The 25,578-nt window shown below is 41.4% G+C and overlaps 1 protein-coding gene across 1 annotated transcript in view; it reads right to left on the bottom strand.

Moving 5' to 3' along the window:
* Positions 1 to 25,578, bottom strand: part of LOC119798201 (acyl-coenzyme A thioesterase 1-like) — a 35,547-nt gene that overhangs the window by 5,999 nt on the left and 3,970 nt on the right. The window contains exons 2-5 of the mRNA XM_038307552.1: positions 19,511 to 19,713; positions 19,324 to 19,423; positions 19,059 to 19,249; positions 14,047 to 14,216 (exon numbers count right to left, since the gene is read on the bottom strand). Coding sequence (XP_038163480.1) covers positions 14,047 to 14,216; positions 19,059 to 19,249; positions 19,324 to 19,423; positions 19,511 to 19,709 — 660 coding nt within the window. The 5' untranslated portion in view covers positions 19,710 to 19,713. The remainder of the gene's footprint in view (positions 1 to 14,046; positions 14,217 to 19,058; positions 19,250 to 19,323; positions 19,424 to 19,510; positions 19,714 to 25,578) is intronic.

A 25,578-nucleotide genomic window follows, 5' to 3' on the forward strand; every position in this document is an offset into this window, starting at 1 on the left:
TCAAAATGTTGCTCAACATTTTAGTTCAGGAGCTCCATCAGGCTCCTTTACTTCTTTAATTATCTATATATATATATATATATATATATATATATATATATATATACTCCTGGGTCTCAGTTGATGTGGACTTGAGGTCCCTACAATAAGACAATAGTGAACCGTGGTTATGCTGTTCACCATGTTTTTGCCAATCCTCACAAGCAGCGTCCAGTTCCTTTTTTTTTATATGTTACAAGAACACTAAATATTTTTCCTTATTGATTAAAGTACCCTTGATATAATCATTTATCGTTACAGGATATATGCTGATTTTCGCATTTGAATTGAGAAAGCTTACTGGAGGGGAAGCGAAACGTCTTCAAATCTTGGAAACCAAGTCCAGTGGATTGTTTTTTAAACTCTTACAGAGTTACAGGATATAACGGTTAAACTCACATCGGTTCACCTGCTGATCCAGTAGTATTAAGGGACTTTAGAAACTACTAAGATAAATTTAAATACTTTTGTAAGCAAAAACAAATATATAAAAAATGTGATGTATACAAAAAAGGGAAAAAATGTACTGTATTCATTTAATAGATATTACCTCAAATACAAACAAAGTCTGAACTTCTCCATAACTAAAATGAGCATTGGCTGCTGTGGAGGGTAAATAAAAACAAAATGAACACTGGGGGCCATTTTTCATATCTTTGTTTGTTCTGAATTTATAATTTCCATGAACTTTGTTTACAGAAATTAATTGTTCCTTCAGCAGGAAATATCAGCATGGACAATTACCCTCTTTTTCATTATTTTTCTTATCTGATAGTTAAAAAAATCAAAAGGTTCATCCTGTTTCTCTCTTCTCTGCAACCCTCAGATCAACTGGTTGGTCAGAGCGGTTGATGAGAAGAAGAGGATAGGAGGAGGACAGAGAGGACTTTTCTACAGAGCATTAAAATAAATTACTGGTTTTGTAAGGAAATTGTGTTTTGTCACCTTTAAGTCATAACTCTGAGAGTCCATCCAGTTGTTTTTTTGTGTGCAATCTTTCACATTATAGATGAGTTTTCCATTAACCAGCTATTTCCAAAGCCGTCTATTTATGCCTCATTGCTGCCGCTGCCAGTGGTGTCAAAAGTTCACACATTTGTTACTTAAGTATGTCATGATCGGTTCTCTAATGGAGACCCAAAGATGCAGAACACCACTGACGGACACAGGATGAAAAGTTTAACAAGTTTATTTGCACAAGCACATAATATGCAGAAGACTGGTTCGGGCCTGGAATCTGGTTTCACCGGAGTCTGCGTGAGAGACAACACAGTTAAGGACTGTTGACGGGGTTTGGTTTCCAATGGTGATGTCACCACGAGTCACCTAGAGGCACAGAGACAAACGTTAGAATCTGACTCGGGATTAAGGACATGGAAAAATCACTGAGATCAAGGCTTTAGCGCTGACCAACTGGAACAACACTGCGGCGTTGAGGTAAGGTCTGAAGGCAGCTTAAGTAGTGGATCCTCTGATGGTCTTGATGAGCTGCACCTGTGCAGGAGGCTCCCTCAGAGGATCCACGGCGGACTCTGCTGGAGAAAAATGGTATTTTCTCCAGCTCCCAACAAAGTAGAAGTATAGATACTGCAGTTTAAAAACACTCTGGTAAAAGTTGAAGTATTAACTTGACCTCTTTACTCAAGAAAAAGTGAAAAAATATGTGGTCCAAAAACTACTTAAAGTATAAAAGTATAAAGTAACTTCTGATGATTTCCTTTAGCTAACCAATGAGTGTTTGCGTTATATGACTCATCCAATTACACTAGTTTTCACAAGATGTGGATGGAGCCAATGATCTGCATTGGATGGAGCACATGACCTGAAATAAATATTTATAAACATTAAACCGAAGCCAAGAATAATGAGTAACGTTTGTTTTAAAAATGTAAAGAATAGAAAGTACAGATACTATGTGAAAATATAGCTGTAGAAGTCAGAAGTAGGAAGAAAAATAAGTAATGGAGTAAAGTATAGATACCTAAAAAGTGTACTTAAGTACGCTAACGAAGTAGTTGTACTTCGTTACTAGACACCTCTGGCCACTGTCAAAGCTTGGCCCGTTACCATGGTGACAGCAGCTTCCTGTTCCAGTAGTGCGAGGGAAGGCCATCTCAAAAGTGGATGGTGTATATACCCTACAGCAACTCAAAGAGACTCAGTTCATCTGCAAGGCAGCTTCACACCGAGTGTAGTGAAGTGAGTAGGTGAAGGGAGGAGCCACAGATTGGGAAAGCTCAGTGTTTCATACCCCACAACAGCAGAGCACCTTCTGCCACAATTTATCTGCTCATAACCTGGTTCTTTGCATCAGCAACTCAACCCACCTCTGCCTCTTCAGGTGAGTTTGAGGAAAGAATTATTACAAGATCGGTTTACCTGCTTTTATGTCCTAAATATTTGGAGAATTTATGGAAGATGAGCCGCGCTATGACTCAGCTTTAGGGTATCCAGTATGGTGCTGCTACAGGGTCTTCAGGGCCCCTTGTCTTGGACACAGGAGAAGATTTCAGGCCACTTTTGGTCTGGAGGACGTTTTACCTCCCACCCCCTTGTGTCCGTCCAAGTCCTACCCTCCACTTTCTGCTTTAGAGGGACTGGGGGGAGCCCCCTCTGACTCTGGCACAAAAGCAGTTTAGGGTGAAAACCCCCTGCTTCATGCACCAGATGTGTTCAAGGAGGGGCTCCCTCTGATTCCAGCATCACAGGGAGAGTGTGCGGCTTCTACTTTCCACACCAAAGAGGTTAGGGTGGGACCTCCCTTTGTTTCACAAATCAGAGGGGTTAGAGAGGGAGCCCCCTTTGCTAACAACATCAGAAGGATTAGAGAGTGAGCCCTCTCTGCTTCTCACATCAGTGGGGTTAGAGAGTAAGCCACTTCTGCTTCCCACATTTGAAGGGTTAGAGCGTGAACCCCCTCTGCTTTCTGCACCAGAGGGAGTCAACAATGAAAATTCTCATTTTCTTTTTTCTGTCAAGTCTCAGCCTGCCAAGGTCAGGTCCCAGCCTAACAAGGTTAAGTTGACTGGGATGCTGGTGAATATTCTCAGTCAACCAGGTCATAGTCATTACAAAACAGAAAATTAAAAACAATCCATTGGACTTTGTTTGAAGTTTGAAGATGTTTCACTTCCAAACCAAGAATTTTTTTCTATTCAAAATGTCAGGAATAGGGTTGAGTTTAAGGTTTTATACAGTAGCCAAACAAAACCTTGTTTTTGTTTTCAAAACATGCAAATTGAAAGGGATAAAGGGGTCCACCCCCTTGGAATGGGGGTCATTTGGCTGTTTGCCTGTAATGCACCCATCTAAGTGTCTGAAAGAGGGGTCGTTAAAGGGAATTGTTGGCCTGGCTGAATAGGTAAGGCCCTCTGCTCTCCTTTACAGGGGTTGGTGTTGCGATGACAGCGGGAAGGGATTAACTCTATCGCTGCATTGTAGGTTTTTGAAAGCTGAAACCTGAGTCCACTCCCTCTGTTTAAGGTTGTTTTTTCTTTCTTAACATAGATAACTTCCTTCACATCCCTCTCAAACCACCTTCCCGCTATCATATCAACCCCAGCCCCTGTAGAGGAGAAAGAACACCAGTCGTGACATTTTGAATTGAAAAAGCTGTGTGTGTTCCATCACCAACCAGGATGAGTTACAATAAAGACAATACCTGGTTCACAGCCAAACTTGGAAGGTCAAGGTTGGATAAGGAAGAGAGATGTAAATAAACTCAGAATAATGTCAGCATTACAAAGAACATCACCACCCGGTCCAACCAGCAATCCTGGATGAATGTGGAGGTTCAGAAATCGCTAAAAGCATGGAACTCAGCTTTCAAGTCTGGAGATAAAGAGGAACTGAGGACAGCGAGAGACAACTTGAACCGTGTCATCAGATCATCAAAGCAGAACCACAGCCAGAAGATCCAGGATCTCTTCCATGATGCCAGCAACACCAGGAGGATGTGGCAAGGCATACAGGGGAACACAGACTACAACACACCCTCCCCCCCGGTAGATACAGCTGATGCTGACTTCTTGAATGAATTAAACAAGCTTTACGCACCTCTGTGACGCACAGCCCGTCCTCAGTGCGCCGTCTAACCTCTCTCTTCCTATCTTAGATCGAGCAAACCCCGGTCTCGTGACTCACCTTGGTGCTGACCCGCTGTGATTTATTTCACACTGATCTGTATTAATTTGTGAGCTTTAATAAATACCTTAATCTGCTTCCTGTCTCCTGAGTGTGATCTGCATGAGGGCCAAATACGTGAAAACCATGACAAAAGGGAGGACGAGAATAAAGGTAACATTTTCTTAAATAACCTGGTTGGAACTGGATCCACCACACACACGCTGAAGGCCCATATGAAGACAATAGTCCTGTCAACTCTGAAATCTCAACTGGACCAAAGCAGCCCAAACCCTGCACAGATTCTATGGTTACCTCATATGCTGCCTCACCTTCAAGAGATAAACCAAACGTAGTTAGAGGAGTGCTAATGATCTATTTTTAATTAGATCAGTCTTATTTATAAAGAATCCCATAAAATCATTACTGCTAAGAGCAGGCGGGGTGGACGGTTCAACAGAGCTATGGCTCTGGGCAAGTTTGGCAACTGCATTAAAAAGAAATCTAGGATTATTCTTATTATCCTCTTTTAATGAGGAGAAATATGCTGCTCTTACTTTACAAAGAGTCCTCTTATACAGCAGTAAATTATTTTTCCAGACTAGGTAGGATTCCCGTAGGCCTGTGGATTGATATTTTCTCTCCAGTTTCCTAGCATCTTGCTTTGAGTGCGCTGCTCTGCATTAAACCAAGGAGCAAGCTTTCTATTTTTAACGTTTTTCTTTTCCAAAGGGGCTGCGTTGTCTAAGGCAGTACGCAGAGAACTAGCAAACCCATTAACATCAACAAATCATCACCTGTGAAGGGGAATAAACTAAACTTTTGCACTCTGCAGCACTGCTCAGCGACACAGAGGAGAAAGTGAAGCAGATTCTTTAAAATGTATAACTGCACTATCTGATGATGATCTGCTAAAGTGGAACCTTCTTTTGGGGGAAGAGAACTCTGTTAAAGGAATCCTGAAGGTTATGAAAATGTGGTCTGAGAGGACAGGGTTGTGAGAAAATTGTTAGGGTTTCTGTTTGTGAGAGACGTTTTTGTGTTTTTCTTTTACTGTCTCCACCCATCCACTTGATGGTGCCCTTTTCCCTTGTTGGCCTGGAGGGCCTCTTCTGCTTTATCACCCACACCTGTGGCTTGTTTGGTCATTACCTGAGGAGTATATGTGCAGCGGACTGGCACCACCTCGACGCCAGAGTGTTTGCCCGTATTGGGTAATCTAGCCTCTCTGAACTGAGCTGAGTCTAACCTTTGAGTTTTTTTCTCTCTGAGTTCAAGGTTCTTACCCTTTGTTCTCCTTTGTGGTCTCTGGCAGGATTATTTCCTGATCTACCAGATAAACCTAGTCCTTCAAGCCTTGGAAGGAATTATTCTTTTCTCTGAGATTAAGGAAATCATTCACCGCTTCAGTTTGCAGTCCACTTCAGGAAAGCTCGTTGACAGTCTGCTCCTCTGGACCACTATAAGTCTACCTGTCCGCCCCCCAGCCAAGTTTCTCCTTATCTGTACAGTCCCCACAAACCAAGGAGCAACCACAAGTAATCTACAGTGAGTCCTTCCCTGGCTTTATTTCAGTATTGGCCTGAAAATTCCCATGGACCTAGAACTCATCACTCTGATCTCCCTCTAGTGTTTCCAGTTCCGGTTCACCTGACCGCTGGATATTCCCCATGCTGAGAATCTTTGGTTTTTGTCTCTCTGTCACATTTCAATAAACTGTTTAACTTTTCAATCCTCCTCTGAGTTGTATCTGCATGTGGGCAAAATATCTGAAACCCATCATGACAGAAATACTGGTATTTCTTCACATTCTATACCAAGTCAAACACTATAAGTCAGCACAAGGTCCAAAGTATGAAGTGAAAATGTGTTAGACTATTCACATTTTGAACAAAGCCAATAGCATCTAAGATAGCATTAAAGGCTGCTCTTAAGCTATCATCTTCAATGTCAGCATGGATGTTAAAATCTCCCACTATGATGACCAGAGTAAGGACCTGGTGGACGATACAAGGTACAAAAAGAAGAGGTTTTCTTGCTGTGCAATTTGGATGAGGGGAACTAAGGGTTAAATGTTCAAAAGAGTTGTAATTATTTACTGCCTATGGAGTAATCAGTAAGTCAGACTGAAAGATTGTAGCTACTCCTCCTTGCCCAGAATTTCTGGGTATGTTAAAATATAAATTACTAGAAGGAGTTGCCTCATTTATGCTCACATAATCCTCTTGCTGCAGCAACATAAATTAATGTGATTATCACAAATAAAGTCATTAACTAGCAGACTTTTCAAAGAAAGAGATCTTATGTTAAATAAAAAATGTAATCGTTTTAACTTTTTCCAAACTTTGAGTTATTTTAATTTATTTATTTTATTTTTTAAAGTTTTGGATTAATATGCTTCCTGTTTCCCAGCCAACAGTGCCAGATGTTTCTTGAGCCTTTGTTTTGTCTGCCTGTCTCTGGTCTCCTGTCAGTTCTGCAGCATTCCACGTCAGGAAATCTCTGGCAGCATCCGCTGCTTCTGTTCAGTCGACCGGCTGAAACCATTCCCGTTATTTGGACACTGGACTTAAGTGTCAGGACAGTGACTAGCTTGAACATAGTCATCCTCCGTCTGATTATCGCAGTCACTAATCTGTGTTTCTCTTTAACCAGAGCTTCCAGTCAAAGACACCCTAGCCGCAGCTTCTGCTCGCCTGAGAATAAACAGTTTTGAATCACTCCTCTGTCAGTCTCGCCTGAATTACTTACTTTCTCAGCTTATTATAGTGACGATACTCGCTGGGTAGCTCATTCCTGGAATAAACCGAATCTTCTTTCATTTCTGGGCAAACTGTGCTCAAAGTTGCTCTTAATTTTTTATGTTTATTGCCATAATAGAAAGATCAGATTCAGGAAGGTGATGGACCAGAGGTCATTAGCAGGGACAATGATGTAGGGTCTTCACAGATAAGGAGAGATTAGATCTATTGCAGGGAGAACGCAGGCAGGGATTAGGAAAAGGTTCACAGATATTTCACAGGAAAGGTGAAAGTCAGTATAAGAGAATTATAAAAAGTGTCCAAATCATTTCTGAGATGATGTTTATGCTCCTGGAAATATGCTTTAGGTTCTGTCAATGATGTTATTGCTCTCTTAGACTTGAACCTGGATACAAATAGTGACAATTTCCCAATCCACCTCCCACAGAGGCCGGTAGCCTGTCATAAAATGACCCAGAGCTGATGTCAGAGACCATTGTTCTGCTGTCTGTGGGAAAACCTACTGCTATCCAGAACAGTTTTTAAATACTTTAGCCAATAATTAACTAAACTCTTATCTCATTTTTTTTCTCCAACTTGTAAATAATTTACTTAGTTTATTGATTTAGTGAACCATTACAAAGACTTTATGCTATGGCTGAAGCTTAAGAACATATTGTCATAATTAGTAAAAAAAATAATATGCATTATTCATACATATATTACATTTAAAAATGACAGCCATGAAAGCTGGGGTCAAAGATGAGTTTGCAGATTTAATAAGTTTCCACAGGCAACTGAGGCAAAAATCCAACAATAAAATTACCAAAAATAACCAAAATCTAAGAGAACTTCAGGGAAAAAACACACGAGTAGCCAGGAAACAACAGAACAACAAAACAAGAACAAGAAACCAGCACCGAGAGAAAGCTGTGCTGCTCTTCACCTGTGAAGACTGCACAGCTTCTCTACAAAGATCCTTTCTTGGAGAGATGCACAACTCTCTCGCACACACGGAAACCCTGACACAGAGGTGGTTGTTCCATCCATAGCGGGAACATACTTCTCAGCCTCCCCTGATAGCTGAAAGACCTATGCCAGAGTCTCCAGGGTGTCTGCAGAGCGGGGCAGACGGCATAAACAATCAATGAAACATTAAAAAAAAAACATTTTACCCATTATAGGAGTTCAGGAGGACAGAAACCGGATAAAGAAGTGATCCTCTTTGATTCGCGCAGAAATAAGGGACAGAAAGCGCAGTTATTCAGGACAGAAAGTGGATATAATAAAATAGTGAAAAACTTTGAGCCTCACCAAAACAAAACAAGGAGGGGCGGATGGTGCAAGCACAGCTTATCACTCTCTTCTATTATAAAAAAAAGAATAACGTTGATAAACTTCCCAGATCTGTCTCTGAGCATCACTTCTCTGCCTCAGCCAGCATAGAAACTGTCTCACAGCCTTTATTGCAGCACTTTCTTTTCCTTTAAGTGTAGTTCCCATGATGTGTTTTGAATATAGGGTTACAAATATTCTCTATTTGTTCTGGTTTATCAGATGCTGCACAGATTCAAGCAGTGGGCTATTCTTTGTAGCTTCACTGGTTGTTTACTTATCTTCAATAGCTTTTAATAATCTTTACACATCAAATGTGGAAAATTGTTTTAATTTGTATAGCTCAGACATAGAAGAAAAACAATCTGCACAGATCTGCTCACCCTGCACAGACGGAGCCTATAGGTAGTAAGTGTGACATGGAAAAAAAATCGGATTGGACCAGTGTGAATCAGTCTTTAGTTCACAACTAGATGGGGGTAAAACTTAAACTCTGTCCCTTTAAAGGAGCAATAAGGGAATTTTCACCTCTAAATGGAGCTCTGAGCACTTTCTGTAGACCACTACAAGATGTGTGACAGCTGCAACTCTGCCCTGACCCCTTTCTTACATGTAGGGCCAAAGGATAAATACACAGCAAAATATGATACTTGAGAAAAAGATGGGGAGCTGTTATGTGAAATCCCACCATATTTCATATAAAAAGATACCTTTAGTTCTTCACATCACTATTTTTTAGTTCTTTCTATCTAAAATAACGATTTATTGCTTATTGATAAAAAGCCAACTTTTTATCGCCTATACCGAGTTTCCCAGATGAACTTTTCGGTGTTTTGTGGTGCCCTGTGGGACACAGTCATGAAGTGGAACAAAATTATTGGAAATTGAAAACTTTTTTAACAAATAAGAACAGGCAGTGTGTAAAATGAATCAGCCCATTTACTGTCAGTGCAGCAAACTTTCCAGAAGTTCAGTCAGGATTTCTGAATGATCCAATGTTGATTTAAATGACTGATGATGATAAATAGATTCCCTCTGTGGGAAATTAGGTCCGCTACACTGTGATGGATTGATTGATTGATTTAATGATTGATTGATTGACATTATTGATCTCGCAGTGGAGAAATTTACTCGTTCCATCAGCTCAAAATGTCAAAAAGTGAAGGTGCCAAAGGAAGAAAAAGCTGCATGGGATATATACAGTATATACAGTGCGTCCACATATGAAAGCTTGTTTTTGTTTTTTACACTCACTTTATTAGGTACCCCATGCTAGTAACGGGTTGGACCCCCTTTTGCCTTCAGAACTGCCTCAATTCTTGGTGGCATAGATTCAACAAGGTGCTGGAAGCATTCCTCAGGGAGTTTGGTCCATATTGACATGATGGCATCACACAGTTGCCGCAGATTTGTCGGCTGCACATCCATGATGCGAATCTCCCGTTCCACCACATCCCAAAGATGCTCTATTGGATTGAGATCTGGTGACTGTGGAGGCCATTTGAGTACAGTGAACTCATTGTCATGTTCAAGAAACCAGTCTGAGATGATTCCAGCTTTATGACATGGCGCATTATCCTGCTGAAAGTAGCCATCAGAAGTTGGGTACATTTTGGTCATAAAGGGATGGACATGGTCAGCAACAATACTCAGGTAGGCTGTGGCGTTGCAATGATGCTCAATTGGTGCCAAGGGGCACAAAGAGTGCCAAGAAAATATTCCCCACACCATGACACCACCACCACCCGCCATAACTGTTGATACAAGGCAGGATGGATCCATGCTTTCATGTTGTAGACGCCAAATTCTGACCCTACCATGCGAATGTCACAGCAGAAATCGAGACTCATCAGACCGGGCAACGTTTTTCCAATCTTCTATTGTCCAATTTCGATGAGCTTGTGCAAATTGTAGCCTCAGTTTCCTGTTCTTAGCTGGAAGGAGTGGCACCCGGTGTGGTCTTCTGCTGCTGTAGCCCATCTGCCTCAAAGTTCGACGTACTGAGAGATGCTCTTCTGCCCACCTTGGTTGTAACAGGTGGTTATTTGAGTCACTGTTGCCCTTCTATCAGCTCGAACCAGTCTGGCCATTCTCCTCTGACCTCTGGCATCAACAAGGCATTTCCGCCCACAGAACTGCCGCTCACTGGATGTTTTTTCTTTTTCGGACCATTCTCTGTAAACCCTAAAGATGGTTGTGCGTGAAAATCCCAGTAGATCAGCAGTTTCTGAAATACTCAGACCAGCCCTTCTGGCACCAACAATCATGCCACGTTCAAAGTCACTCAAATCACCTTTCTTCCCCATACTGATGCTCGGTTTGAACTGCAGGAGATTGTCTTGACCATGTCTACATGCCTAAATGCACTGAGTTGCCGCCATGTGATTGGCTGCTTAGAAATTAAGTGTTAACGAGCAGTTGGACAGGTGTACCTAATAAAGTGGCTGGTGAGTGTACAGGGTTATTGCACAGGGTGTTTCCATGGTCATTTATATAGATGGATATTTATATCTATATATATATAAATGGTCTCATAAATCGTCTCAGCGGTCTGTTTAAACCACAGAGAGCATCATAAAGAACAAGGAACACACCAGGCAGGTCCCAGATACTGTTGATGAGAAGTTTAAAGCTGGATTTGAATTCAAATAGATTTCCCAGCTTTAAACATCCAGAGGTGCTCTGAGCAGCGATATCGAAATGGAAGGAGAATCAGACCACTGAGAGTCTACGAAAACCCAGCAGTTCCTCTGAACATCATACTGATCAGAGATGCAGCCAAGAGGCCCGTGATCACTCTGGATGAACTGCACAGATCTACAGCTGAGGAGGGAGACTCTGTCCATGGGACAACAATCAGTCGGATGTTGAACACATCTGGGCTTTATGGAAGGAAGCTATTTCTGAAAGATATCCATAAAAATGGAGACACAGCAAACATGGAAGAAGGAGCTCTGGTCAGATGAAACCAAAATCCAACTTTTTTGCATCAATGCAAAACATTATGTTTGCTGTAAAAGCAAGAGAGCTCATCACACCATCCCCACTGTCAAACATGGTGGTGGCAGCATCATGGTTTGCACCTGCTTTTCTTCAGCAGAAAAGATGGTTAGAATTGATGGAAGATGGATGGAGCAAAATACGGATCATCTTGGAGGAGAACCTGCTGGAGTCTGCAGAAGACTAGGATGAAGATTTATCTTTCAACAAGACAATGATCCAAAACAGAAACCAGCATCTAGAATGGAACGGGTCACGCAGCTATAGGTGGCGCTACAAAGTATCAAATCAGGGGTCCTGAATAATTTTGTAAATCCATTATTTCAGTTTTTTATTTTAAAGTTTCGAATATCCAATAAAATTCGTTCCACTTCATGATTGTGTCCAACTTGTTGTTGATTCTTCACCAAAAATTTACATTTTATATCTTTATGTTTGAAGCCTGAAATGTAGTAAAATGTCGAAAAGTTCAAGCGGGCAAATTCAGACACTGTAGCTGGGTGGGCACTGGATTTTCAGCTTCTTTAGTCTATTAACTAATTATAGCTGTTATTGGCAACCAGCACTTACCACAGCGGATTCCCTAACAGGGAATCCGCTGTGGTAAGTGCTGGTGCTGTTAGGGCCTAACAGGTGTTAAACATAATCACTAATAAACTCTTTGACTAAAACAGCTTTTAGGAACAAAATAATCCAGTGAAATAATCCATTAAGCTAATATTGCAACCAGCACTAAGCTCAATGCTACCTTTCATTAATGTGATCAGTCCATGCATCAGACTCCATTTTCATTGACAATAGTGTGGAAGTGAAATATTTGAGTCTGTGTAAACACCTTGACCTCTTGCTTAGTTGGTAAGACACAGGGGCCTGAATTCCACATTCAGGTGGGGCTTACCTACACAATGGTGGGGCTTACCTACACAATGGGGCTTACCTACACAATGGTGGGGCTTACCTACACAATGGAAGTTTTAATGGGAACCAGATATGAAGACGATTGTTTTTGCCAAAAGGGTGTTTTTTCCATTAATTTATGTGTGTACTGGGAAGCTTTTGAGGTTCCCGTTTGATAAAATGCATCAAAAAGTTTGGCAGAATATTTTCTACTTCTTAAGTTGTCTAAATCACAAGTATTCAGCACACAAACCGGACAAAACACACAGATTTCCACATACACATGAGGGTATCAGACATACACACAGATGGAGGCGCCTAGGACAAAAAAAAACAAAAACATAATACACTCCATATAGCTTGAAAGAGTTCAGTCTACCTGAACTTTTTTCAAGCTTGACTATGACCTGGATGACTGAGGATCTTCACAGAGATCCTTTCATCCATTTTCTGTCATGCTTATCCCTGCTGGGGGGTCACTAGTGTTGCTGCTGCCTATCTCCATCTGTCTGTGGGTTAGAGGTGGGGTCACCCTGGACAGGTCTCCAGTTCATCGCAGGGCAACACAGAGACAAACAGGACAAACAACCACTCACACCTAGGGAGAATTTAGAGAAGCCAGTCATGTTTTTGGACTGTGAAAGGAAGCCGGAGTACCCAGAGAGTACCCACGCATGTTCAGGGAGAACATGCAAACTACATGCAGAAAGACCCCAGGCCGGGAATCAAACCCAGAATCTTCATGCTGCCAGAATTTGGTATAAATACATGGAAGACAGGTGTGCTTTCTTTAGGAAAGAGGTCAGGAAGTGCTCTGTTCTGTACCGTGTTTATTGAACGACGTTGGAATTGAAGGAATAAAAATCTTCTTTCCCCAGAGTCGGCAGAAGATTCAAAGAGAATCCTTTGAGTGTCTTCATTTTTATCCTAAAGATAAACTAGACAGAAGATAGACTACTAGTCTTCAACAATACTTACTTCTATGTCTCACACCACTACCGTAGCTAACAGACATCTACCTGACTTTCCACATCAGTCGCTATCAAATCTATTTCTGCCTCAGTTAGACTACAAGTTTTTATCGGTACGCATTTTTTTTCCTGACTTGTCTCTGGTAGGAGGAGGATGCTTTTTCCCTCCCTCCCTCCCCTGTCTTTCCTGCTTAGCTTCTGTGTCCTGTCTTATACCTGGCATATCATGAAATTCTGAAGATGTCAGGGGCTGTTTTGGCTGTTGTCAGGCTACCCAGCATGTATGAGTGGATCTGCAGAGCTATCAACGCTCAGATTGAGATGTTAAGATAATAGAACCGTAAACTGGATACAATCATTTCACAGCTTTGCAGGTTGGCTGTGGTTCCAGGAAAGTTGCAGGACATTGACCCAGGGCTTCATGGACTTACTTTGCACACACTTATGCTCAGATTTGATTAACACACCTCTCATCCTTCTCAACCGTTCATCCTGCAAGATATCACGTTATCTGTGTTTACTAGGTGCTGGGGTTTTTTCAGTCTTAAACTGTATCCTGCTAAGGATAAAATATAAAATATGATTTCCCCCCCACACACAACCCCACTGACCTATTGTGATCCCTTTGGGTTTTTTTTAGCCTTGGGCACATGTGAATGATTTATGAAGGAAATATACTTCTTGTTTTACTTGTGCATGTTTGATAACCCTAAGATAATTTGATATGCGCCTTTCTCATCGGAATACAAACACTTTTAGTGTAGATCCCACCGAATATTTCATAAATGAGGCCCAAGGTCCTGAAGACCAGGATTGAAGGAACCTCTAATCCCACATCACATTTAAATAAAATTGATGCATTAAATATGTTACGGTTTTCTATAAACGATACTGTATACCAAAAGGTTTCTGTAAGGCATTCATGTCATAATTAGATTTACCTCAAGGTAGTCCTGCTTCACAGTCTCCCCTGTTTCCATGGTGTATTTACATGTGAGGTAATCCAGAGCCATGGTGGCAATCCCATGTGAGGCCAGTAAAGCTGCCCGGTACTCCACCAGCTGTATCCCACCTCCCCACAGGTCCAGGAGACCAGGAAAAGGTCCAGGTCCTTAAAACAAACCATAGCAATAAAAACGGCTCTTTCATTTCCACAGTTTTCTCTGTCAGAAAAATGTATGTCACCTGTAAAGAAACTGTTGTCTAAGAAACACTTTCACACTAAGAAACACTTTAGTTTCCATCTTTTTGTCAAAGGCTTTGTTCTGGTTAATCACATTACAGATTCTAACAAGCTGGAACAATATATCTTCAATCATCTAATCTAATGGGATCTGGGGGTTTCCTCCATCTTTGATTAGTGGATTTCACAAAGTTCTCTGGAGTTCCTAAACCTCAAGGATGCCTGAGTGACCGTTTCCAGAGAGCTTGTTTTTCATTAGGTCATTAGTTGATGTGCTGATTTTTGTGAAATTTTGTTGGACAGCCAGTAATCAAGTTGGATCCCAAAGGAGTAAATCATGATAATCTAATTAAAATTAAAATAACTCCAATTGGGAAATTGGAGTAGCAACAATCTTTCAGTCTGACTTACTGATTACTCCCAAAACAGTTAATACCTACAACTATTTTGAACATTTAACCCTTAATTTCCCTGATCCAAATTTCAAAGCAAGAAAACCTCTTCTTTTTGTAACTTTGTATCGTCCACCAAGTCCTTACTCTGAATTTTTAGCTGAGTTTTCAGAGTTCCTTTCTGATTTGGTATTAAATACTGACAGGGTCATCATAGTGGGGGATTTTAACATCCATGCTGACATTGAATTAACATTAAGAGCAGCCTTTAATGCTATCTTAGATAGGCTTGTCCCGATCCGATCCACGTATCGGATCGGGACGCCGATATTGGCAAAAAAATGCGTATCGGCAAAGCATGTAAAATGCCGATCCAGACTGCCGATCCAGTTTTAAAAAAAAAATCCGGTCCGTATTTTCCAGTTTCGCCGATTGAAACGATCCATTCCACTATTTTGCGCCAGTGCTCCCCTGTTTTGCATTTTTATTAAAACTTACAGTAATACTTGCAGCTTTAACTGTTTACGGTTTTACTGCTCACTGTGCAATTTCAGATTGCTATTCGTAATTTTGTCCAGTTTGTGTTTATCTCTTAATAAACAGGTAAGTTTGTTGTTACCAAGCATTGTGTTTTATTCAATCTCACCTAATTTAGCTGGCTAGATGTTATCAAGAGTACTAAAACCCTTTTCAACATGAGTCTTACAACTAAGGCTAAATACTTTAACTTAAACTTAAATACATGCTCGGATAGGCTGGTATCGGCCAGTATCGGTATCGGATCGGAAGTCCAAAAACAATATCGGTATCGGATCGGAAGCACAAAAACCTGGATCGGGACATCTCTAATCTTAGACACTATTGGCTTTGTTCAAAATGTGAATAGTCACACACATTCTCATCTTCATACTTTGGATCTTGTGCTGACATACGGCAAAGAATATGGAGAAATAACAGTATTTCCTCACAACCCTGTCCTCTCTGACCACTTTCTAATAACCTTCAGGATTACTCTAACAGAGTTCTCCTCCCCCAAAAGAAGGTTCAATTTTAGCAGATCATTATCAGATAGTGCAGCTATACATTTAAAGTATCTGTTTCACTTTCTCCTCTGTGTCGCTGAGCAGTGCTGCAGAGTGCAAAAGCATAGCTTATTCCCCTTCACAGGTTGATGATTTTGTTGATGGGGTTGCTAGTTCTCTGCGTACTGCCTTAGACAACGCAGCTCATTTGAAAATGAAAACCAATAAAAATAGAAAGCTTGCTCCTTGGTTTAATGCAGAGCTGCGCACTTTGAAGCAAAATGCTAGGAAACTGGAGAGAAAATATCGCTCCACAGGCCTATGGGAATCCTACCTAGTCTGGAAAAATAGTTTCCTGCTGTATAAGAGGACCCTTTGTAAAGCAAGAGCAGCATACTTCTCCTCATTGATAGAGGAGAATAAGAATAATCCTAGATTTCTTTTTAATACAGTTGCCAAACTCACCCAGAGCCAGTGTTGGGCACGTTACTTTGAAAAAGTAATTAGTTATAGTTACTAGTTACTTCTCCCAAAAAGTAACTGAGTTAGTAACTGAGTTACTCCACAATAAAAGTAACTAGTTACTAGTAAAAGTAACTATTGCGTTACTTTTGCGTTTCTCGCCCCGTAACCCTCCCCACCCAGCCCCCACCTTCTCGCCGTGTGTTTCCAACGCCAGCTGAATAGAGCGGACGACAAAGACAAGAACCTGCAGAGAGTTTAGCATTTATTGCAACTCAACGTCAATGACATCAGGGGGGAACACTATCTGACGTTTTTTAACAGGGCGTTCAGATCTGGTGAGTATATGAAATTAATAACTGGGGATGTCTAATTCTGAAATCCTGTGTGTTTGGGTTGTTATAGATACTGCAACATCTATCTATCCATCTATCTATCTATCTATCTATCTATCTATCTATCTATCTATCTATCTATCTATATATCTATCTATCTAGATGTATACTCTGTGTGTGACATAAAATATGGATCTCCATCCCTGCCACAAAGGACATCAATTAATGTTTAAAATAAAAAAATACAGTAGGTTGAAAAGGCAGAGTATCCATCCATCCATCCATCCATCCATCCATCCATCCATCCATCCATCCATCCAGATTTCTCCCTTTCTCCATATACTGTAGGCTATCATTTGATCGTTCACGCTCTCCATAGTTCTCCTGTGGCGCGAGCACAGAGCGACTGTTGCGTGCCTTTAGCGAGCATGTGCGTTTCCTGTCGCTTGCGCGGTGAATCGTGCCACCTGTGCTGTGCGGAGATGCAGGGGAAACCGTATCTGATGGGGAAACGCAGCTCGACGTAACACCAGTATTTCCATCTGGAAAAGGCTGTTTTGCTGCTGGAGTCATCCTCACTCTCCATCTCTCTGTGTGTGCTGTACGTTAACACCCGCCAGCAGAAACACCCACCTACCCAACTGACAGACGGAATCTCACTATACATCAGCCAATCTCATCCTCCCCTCTCTCATAACAAGGCGAGCACGAGTCCTATCATGAAAAAAAGTTTATTGTTCGACCTGAGTAACATGCAGTAACGGGGTGTCTGCAATGGTAACTGCGTTATAGTTACAGTCAAAGTAATTAGTTAGATTACTCGTTACTAAAAAAAGGCTTTCAACGCCGTTAGTCCCATCACTGCCCAGAGCCATAGCTTAGTTGAACCGTCCATTCCACCTGCTCTTATAGGTAATGATTTTATGGGATTCTTTATAAATAAGATTGATCTTATTAAAAAAAAGATCAAAAGCACTCCTCTATCCGTGATTGTATCTGAGGTAGTCATGGAATCTGAACCGGGTTTAGACTGCTTTGATCCAGTTGAACTTTCTGAGTTAGCTAAATTATTGTCTTCATCTAAGCCTTCAACTTGTATGTTAGATCCAGTTCCAACCAAGTTATTTAGGGAGGTATTCCCTTTGATCTCTTCCTTCATTTTAGATGTGATTAATCTATCTCTGTTACAGGGATATGTACCTAAAGCTTTTAAGGTTGCTTTAATTAAACCTCTGCTTAAGAAACCGTCTCTTGACCCAGACGACTTGGTCAATTATAGACCTATATCCAATCTTCCTTTCTTATCTAAAATTCTTGAGAAAGTAGTTGCCAAACAAGTTTGCGATCACTTACACCATAATGAACATTTAGAGAACATTTAACTTAGTACTCTGAGCTCTGTGAGTTAAGAAGATGGACCGCCAAGCCAACCAATGAGCAGAAGTTGACTCTAGGACACACCCCCTCCTCATTTGCATAATGAGACAGAAATGCATAAAGAAATGTAAAAATGGCAGAGAGAAATGTAAAAAGGGCAGAGAGAAATAAACAGCGGCGAAGAAATAACTAAGGTAAAAAAATACAAAGGAAGAATAAAACAGACAAAAATATTATAACATGCACATAAATAAATACTTAAAAATATAAGTAATTAAAAAATAAAGTTGAAGATTATAAAGGACAGAAAAATAAATAAGGTAAATATTACAAAGGCAAATAAATAAAGAAGCTAATTAAGAGTTATATACATTTATGTCTCACTTTTTTGTTGGCAATTAATTGTATGCTTATACATTTATTGAGCATTTATTTATTTCTGTATTTATTTTTAAATATGGAAGAGTTGGTCCTTCATAATAGGATGGATTCTGCTCACAAACAAGTTAAAACTACAATTAACAAATACAGACTTTTCCACCCTTACTATAACTCCTTCAACCCTGTTCTATTGGATGAAGAATAGATTAGAACATAATGTCTGTTTCATATATTCTAAGAAGGATTTAGTCCTGGACTTTGACTAGACCATGGATGGCCAAATTCAGCCCTCAGGTGCCAGTGTTCTGCAACTTAGAAATGTGTCCTTGGCCCAGCACGCCTGAATCTAATGACTGAAATACTTCCTCAATGTGTTGGTTCTCAATAGTCCTGTTAATTTTCTAATTACCTGATTCAAGAACATTAAAGCCGGGACAGACAAAAAGTGTCAGCACACCTGCCCTAGACTGGACCATACTAACCGATTACTATACTTTTATCTAACCTCGATCTTGTTGCATACTTGGTGAGTCTAGTCGAGTGAAGGCTCCACTGCAGAAAACAGGGAATTGTTTCCAGATCTGTATCTGCTGAGGTGTTGGAAACAATTGACTGGAAGGAAATTTATCCAGGTTATTGTAATACGTGGATAAATACACACACAAAAAACAACATTTTCCCTTTTTCTTCCACTTCTCTATTACTGGCTGCTTGCTTTTGGTCTGTCACAGACAAAATGAAGGAAAGTTCTAGAAGTATGAATACTGGTTCTAGTCCACCTGGACTGGTTTCTGGTCCTACCTGAAGGTAGGAAGAGGGTGCCAGTGAGTCCATCCTCTGTGACTGGAATCCGTCGGACACCAGGTGCCATGTACCACCGCTCCACTTCCACACCGGCCAGAGGCTTCTGATCCCCAAAGCCCTCACTCAGGTGACCCTTGTAAACAGAGATGGTGACCACCATGGGGGCCAGGACATTCTTCTTCCTCATCCTGTGGGTACAGGGAGAGTCAGCTGTTGGCAGTGATATACTGATGGACAGGCAGCAGTAGAATGGCAGACCAACCTGAGCCCTGCTTTGCTGCCTGGAACTGGTTCAAGGCTCCATAACAAACCCATAGCTTCCACCCCTGTATAAGTTCCCCCCACACTGCAGTCCTCTGAAACTGAAAAGTGGAAGGCAGAAGGTGAAAGACTGGCAGCATCTCTTCTTATATGGCTGTTTCTGTTCATCATGAGTCAGATCCACACACCGTCTACAGCCCCGGTGGCGTCAGAGGTATAGTGGGCAAAGGAATGCCAGCTGTGTCCATCTTCACACTGATGGAGGGCGCGGATGGTCAGCTGGGAACTAGGGAGGGCGTTCTGGACCAGGACAACGAACTTCTCATCTGCAAGGCCTCTGTATGGCTGGACTGATAGTGTGACACAGCACTGCTTCTCATCCATCATTAACCTGAAGATGACAAGAGCAAAAATAAAGTCTGTAAAACTAATTTACTTCCCTTTCTGTCTGTTGCTTTATTGCCATTTTTTTAAATCGGATAAAGTGTTCACTTTAGGATTCTAATTATGCAACCAGTCAAACAAATATAAATTATCTGGAGTGGAATTTATTAAGCTTGTGTACAAACAAAGCTGAGCTGATTAAACCCTTGCTCTTGATCTATGTGCTGAGCTGCATCTAGTTTCAGAGAGATGGAGCCATCACCCCCCTGTTCATCACAGCGGTGAAACAAAAGCAGAAAGAAGGGAAGGTCAGCCATGAGCATGGTTAAAAAATACAATAACACCACTCTGTGGTATATCTATCATGTGTTAGAGTTCTAGTTCTGCCATGTTTTCTGTGTTCAGTTTTGCTTTACTCATTGTTTTCTAGTTTTTGTGGTTTAATTCTTATTTCGTTGTGTTTTCTAGTTATTTTCAGTTTTCTACGTTTTTTATTAGTTGCCCTTTGCTACCCTCTTGTGTTCTCCTTTTTCCCTAGGTCTTTTTCTCTCCTGCTCTGTGCACACCTGCTCCCAGTCTGCCTATTAGCTCTCTCTTTGTTTAGTCTCATATAAATACACTCTCTGCTCTGTTCTTCTTTGCTGGGTCCTCGTCAAATTTCCTCCAACTCCGTCTCTCTGAGCCTTCCTCCTTGTGATTTTGATCCCCCTGATGTCTCAATGTTTTCTGGTACGTTTTCACTAGTTTTCATGTTTAGATTTTTGGACTCCTGGTTTCATGTTTGTTTGGACTTTGTTTTCTTTTTGGATTTTTGGATTACCTGCATCTGTTTTCAGTTTACTCATTATTAAATCCTCACGATATTCACCTCTGCCTCCCTGCCCCTGCTTTTGGGTCACCAAACCACAACCTAATCCTGACGTCATGTTTAATGTATATTATGCAGTGGAGCAAGAAAATATTGAGTCACCCACTGATTGTGAAGTTCTCCCTCTGGAATATTCATCTTAACAACAATTTCATTACTAGACAAAAATAACAAAATCCACTGCAACAATGAATGTGTTAGGAATTCAGTTTGTGTGGTCTGTTTTGGGGTTGTTTTTGTGTTTTTCCCTCTCTCCACCACCAGGTGGTGCCCTGTCCTTTTTGGTCCTCCCTGCACACCTGCGGCTCATTGGACCATTACCTCGAGGGCAGACCAGGAAGTGTTCTTCTATTATTGACAGGGGAGCCTAGAACGGACATTCCGGAGGGTCGCTAGTGAGATTGAGAGCCATATGGTTGTTTGGTGCATGGCGCGTCTTTTGAAGTCGCTTGTGGAGAAATGTCCTGGGCTGTGAGTAGTGAGGAAACAGAAAGCGATTCTTGTGGGATGGAAGAGGGAAATAGTGACAATGAAGAAGATTGGAAGAGGGTAATCATCAAAAAATGAGAAAAAGCGGAAAAGGCAGAGATCAGTTGAAGGGGAGTCCCGTTCAGAACATTCAAGTGATGATCAATCCATACATTCCACAGCAAAACAAAATCAGTACAAATTTATATTCATACTTAATCAGGCAGACTCTTTTACATATTGGAATCCGGTTCACTTAACAAAAACCATAAATAAACTTGTAGGAGAAGTCAGAGGTGCCAGAATCCTGTACAGTGGAGACTTGTTAATCAACTGCAGAGACAGCGCTCAGCAAGGTAAAGCCATGCGGTTCAACAAAATTGAGGGGATAAGAGTTCAGTGCAGCTTAGTGGAGAACAAAAAGATCAGCAGGGGAGTCATTGGAGAAGTTCCTCTAAGAGTGTCTGAAACAGAGATTCTAGAAAACATAAGTTGTGCAAAAGTAAAAGACGTAAAATGGTTAAAAACAAAAAGAAACAGAGAAAGATCTGACAGTTTATCTGTGTTAATTAAATTCGAAGAAGAGCAATTACCCAGCAAAATGTTCATTGGTAACATCAGCTATGATGTTAACATTAACAATACTCCACCTCTGAGATGTTTCAATTGCCAAAAATTTGGACACATAGCAGCAGTTTGTAAAGGAAAACAGAGGTGTGGAAGGTGTGCAGGAAAGCATGAGTACGGAAAATGTGGAAAAGAAGCTAAGATAAAATGCTGTAACTGTGGTGTAATAAATGAAGATGGACATTTTGAGTACAGACAGTGGACCCAGAAATTCGTGTTCTAGTGCCAGCAGAACCACCTTCTGATTAATGCAGGGAAAACCAAGGAGCTGGTGTTGGACTTTGGTAGAAGCAGATTCCCCCCCTGACACAGGTGAACATCCAGGGATCAGACATTGAAATCTCTAAGTACCCAGGTGTTCATCTGAATAACAAACTGGACTCTCAACACCCAGGCTCTGTATAAGAAAGATATACAGGAGGACAAATGTGAGGATGGCATCTCTGCAGCAGGAACATTGGGTACCGCCGACTATGGCACAGGAGCCTTGGGGACCCACATAGAGGCGGCACAGCTTGGGACCCATGAAGAGGTGAGGAGCACCCGCTGAGGGGCCTTGGAGTTGAGGAGTCCCCACTTAGGGGCCTTGGAGCTCAGCCATGGTGCCCTCGTAGTTCTCCGTTTCACAACATGAACCATAATTGGGTTCAGGGGTCTCTGGATGGCAGAGAGCGTTCTCAGGGGTCACTGGACGAACATAGTGTGCCCAGGGGTCTCTGGACATCCCAGAGCGTGCTCAGGGGTCTCTAGACGAAGAGTGAGCGGCAGCATCAGACCAACTTGACAGGGAGGAAGCTGCATCCTCAGACTGACCCACTGGAGAGTGAGTGGCAGCGTCAGACTAAGCCACTGGATAAGCCGTAGTATTTTTCTGCTGGCGGCGGTGCCTGCCCTTGGAAGCAGAATGTCAGTGGGGGATCAGAAGCTGGGGAAGCCGGTAAACAGATTAGTGAAGGTTTGGGTGGTGGAGATTTTTTTAGGAGTAGAGAGCACTCAGCCTGTATGTTCCACTCAGCTGAAGCTATGTAACCTGTCTGAAGAAAGAAAGTTTTGAGTTCTGGATCAGTCTGTAGTACTTTCTTTACTTCTTCAGCAGTCAATTAAGGACTGACAGGCAACAGAGGCAAAAATCCAGAAAATGCAAAAATACTGAAAACCAAAGAAAATCCAGTGACCTCAGAGAAAATACACGTGGGGAGCAGAGATGAAGAAGCAACAAAACAACAAGAAAACAGGAACTGCAGACGTGGTGTCTATATGGGAAACGTGTGTCTATATGGGAAAGGTGTGAATAGAACTAACCAGGTGGAAGCCAATTGGAAGTAACAGGCACCAGGGGGCAATAGGTAGTAACTTAAGACATAACAGACAGACAGGAAACAGAGAGCAGAACCCTGACAAAATTAGGAGCATAAACACCCTTTTACAAAGAATCTACATAATGCATACATGAGGGCTCTGGTCCTTATCACTGTTTAGGATTATCAGCATAAAGATCAATAAAGGTCAGAGAATAATGTTTGCTCTATTCCATTTCCTCGGTTCCATCGATCTTCCCATTTAAACATTGGTGCAACATGACAGCCATTTTTTTTTTAGTCAGTCTATAAATCTATAATTTTACAGATAAATTAATTAAAGGCTCAGTTTTCAATTGAAGCATGTTTCCTTGCAGATGCTCTTGGACATTCTTAGTCACTGAGCTGAGCTGTGATGGACTAAGGGGGGGAGAGAGAGGGCTGGATGGAGAGAAGCCGGAGGAGGTCACGAGTCTTTTTCACGGGGGGGGGGGTGCTGGTGCCAACCCCAAACAATGATTGGCCATCCCTGTTGCCACCCCTATTGAACGTCATTACTTTGTGTTCTTTGGAGCCTCAGACAACTGAACTACCACCAGAACTACCAGTTTGACCAGTTTGACTTCAGGCACACAGATACCGTTTTTTTCCTCCCCAACATGTCACTTAAGGTATTTGCTGCTCTTTAGCTTCTTCTTGCCTTTTTTAGATCTTCTGCTAAAATAAAACTGGCCTGTATATTTGCTAACCTGATGTAGATTTTGTTTTTCCACATCTTTAGCTTTAAATGGGTAATAGTGGTTGTGCTTCAAACCAGTAACAGTAAACAGTCACATCTAGAGACCTCAGAGTGTGATATTTTCTACTTTGAGGTTAAGTCTGTTCTCAGCCTTCTTTTTTCAATGATACAATTTGATTTAATCCTCTAAATTAGTAAAACTAGGGTTTAAGATTCGGGGTATTGGCATCAGTTCGTAATTTGTTTTTATAAACATTTTTTATTAAAGAATTATAAATGCCACGATAAACATATTTTAATAATTTTAGTGCCAATTAAGGCCTTAATTAAAAAAAATAATGAATTTTAATTATTTTTAATGATCCTCGGAAACCCCGGTTCATTTCCACGCTGCTTTTGAATTTAATCAGTAGATCATAGAGTGGAGCGGACGGGAGCCACAGCGGAGGCTGTAGGCTTTGCTTTGCGCAGGCGGTCTGGAGCGCAGCGGGGCGGAGCGCTGACGGAGTAGCCTATGTGGGATTTCGGGGTTAGCCTCTCTCTGTATCAAATAAACAAACAGAACCCTGTGCAGACCCAGGTGATATTCATTAGACAATCAGCTCCGGAAACCCTTAAAGGAAAATAGGTTCTCATTTGTTTGAATGATGCAATATGCTGATGAAGATTCTCAGTCATCCAGGTCATAGTCATTCCATAAAAGTTTCAAAAACAATCCACTGGACTTGGTTTCCTGGAGGGGAAGCAAAACGTCTTCCAACCTTGGAAACCAAGTCCATTGGATTGTTTTTGAAACTTTTATGGAATGATGCATTAGTTAATCTGTGTGTAGGACATCAACATAGCATACATTTACAGAATAAACAATACATTGATTTGAAATGTAATTTTGCACAAAGTAGTACAGTTGAAAATTATATTAAATATACTTTGATTGAATGTCCACTTTAAAAAATATATTTTAGTCAAGACCACTGAGTTATGAATCATTTTTTCTGTCATTCAGAGAAAAGAGAGATGAGAGCCAAGTCTAAAATAAGTCACCATAGCCAGTCAGAGCCCCAGGGAAAGGTCTGACCTAATGGGTCAGAGGATGACCTGGAACTAGGCCGACCGTCAGAGAGAGACCAGAGACTCAGAGCAGTGCAGACGCGGACTCATCATTAGGCCAGAGCACATTAATAAGTGCTCTGATTCCTACTGCACTATGTGGCTGCTTTGACAGGCAAGGAGGGAGGCTTGCCTGGAAGTTAGCTGCTGCTGCCTGGAAGTTATCAGATGAAGTGTCAAAGCAAGTAAACAGATTAGAAATGCTAATGTTTACATTTATGCTCTACAGATAGCAGTAGCTTTTTATCCATTTTCGGTTTGCAAAGAGTAATTAATTTCTGTGTGTAATGTTTCTGGCCTGTCAACTAGTGTTTGTGATTTCATTCCCCTCTCCCTTCTGCTCTGACTGCATTTGGCTGCTCAGCCTAATTACCACTGATTCCTCTCTCACCTGTTTGCCACCCTTCTTAAGCAGGCCTCTGACTAGTTGACAGTGCCGGATTGCATGAAAGCCTTGGTTAGTAAGTGTCCAGCGTTTTTCTCTGTCTGTTTACCTGATCCTGGCCTCTTTCTTCCTCCTCATTTTTGAGCCTGCCTAGCCCCTGTTGGATCTGTTTTTTGTGCTAACGGATCCCTGACCTGTTTCTGTACCCTTACTTCATCCCTGGATTCTGTTTTGGATTCTCTGAAAATCTGATCTTCTGGCTCTGACCCTGGACCTCCTTTGACCACAATTAACTGCCAAGCCTCAGTGAGGAAAAACTCTCAAAGAACCAAAGTTTCAAGAACTAAGACAGCCCGCCTGGATATTAAAGGTTAGTG

This window comes from Cyprinodon tularosa, unplaced genomic scaffold, assembly GCF_016077235.1.
Source record: "Cyprinodon tularosa strain WSP-4 unplaced genomic scaffold, ASM1607723v1 ctg613, whole genome shotgun sequence".
In the NCBI taxonomy this organism is placed as follows: domain Eukaryota; kingdom Metazoa; phylum Chordata; class Actinopteri; order Cyprinodontiformes; family Cyprinodontidae; genus Cyprinodon; species Cyprinodon tularosa.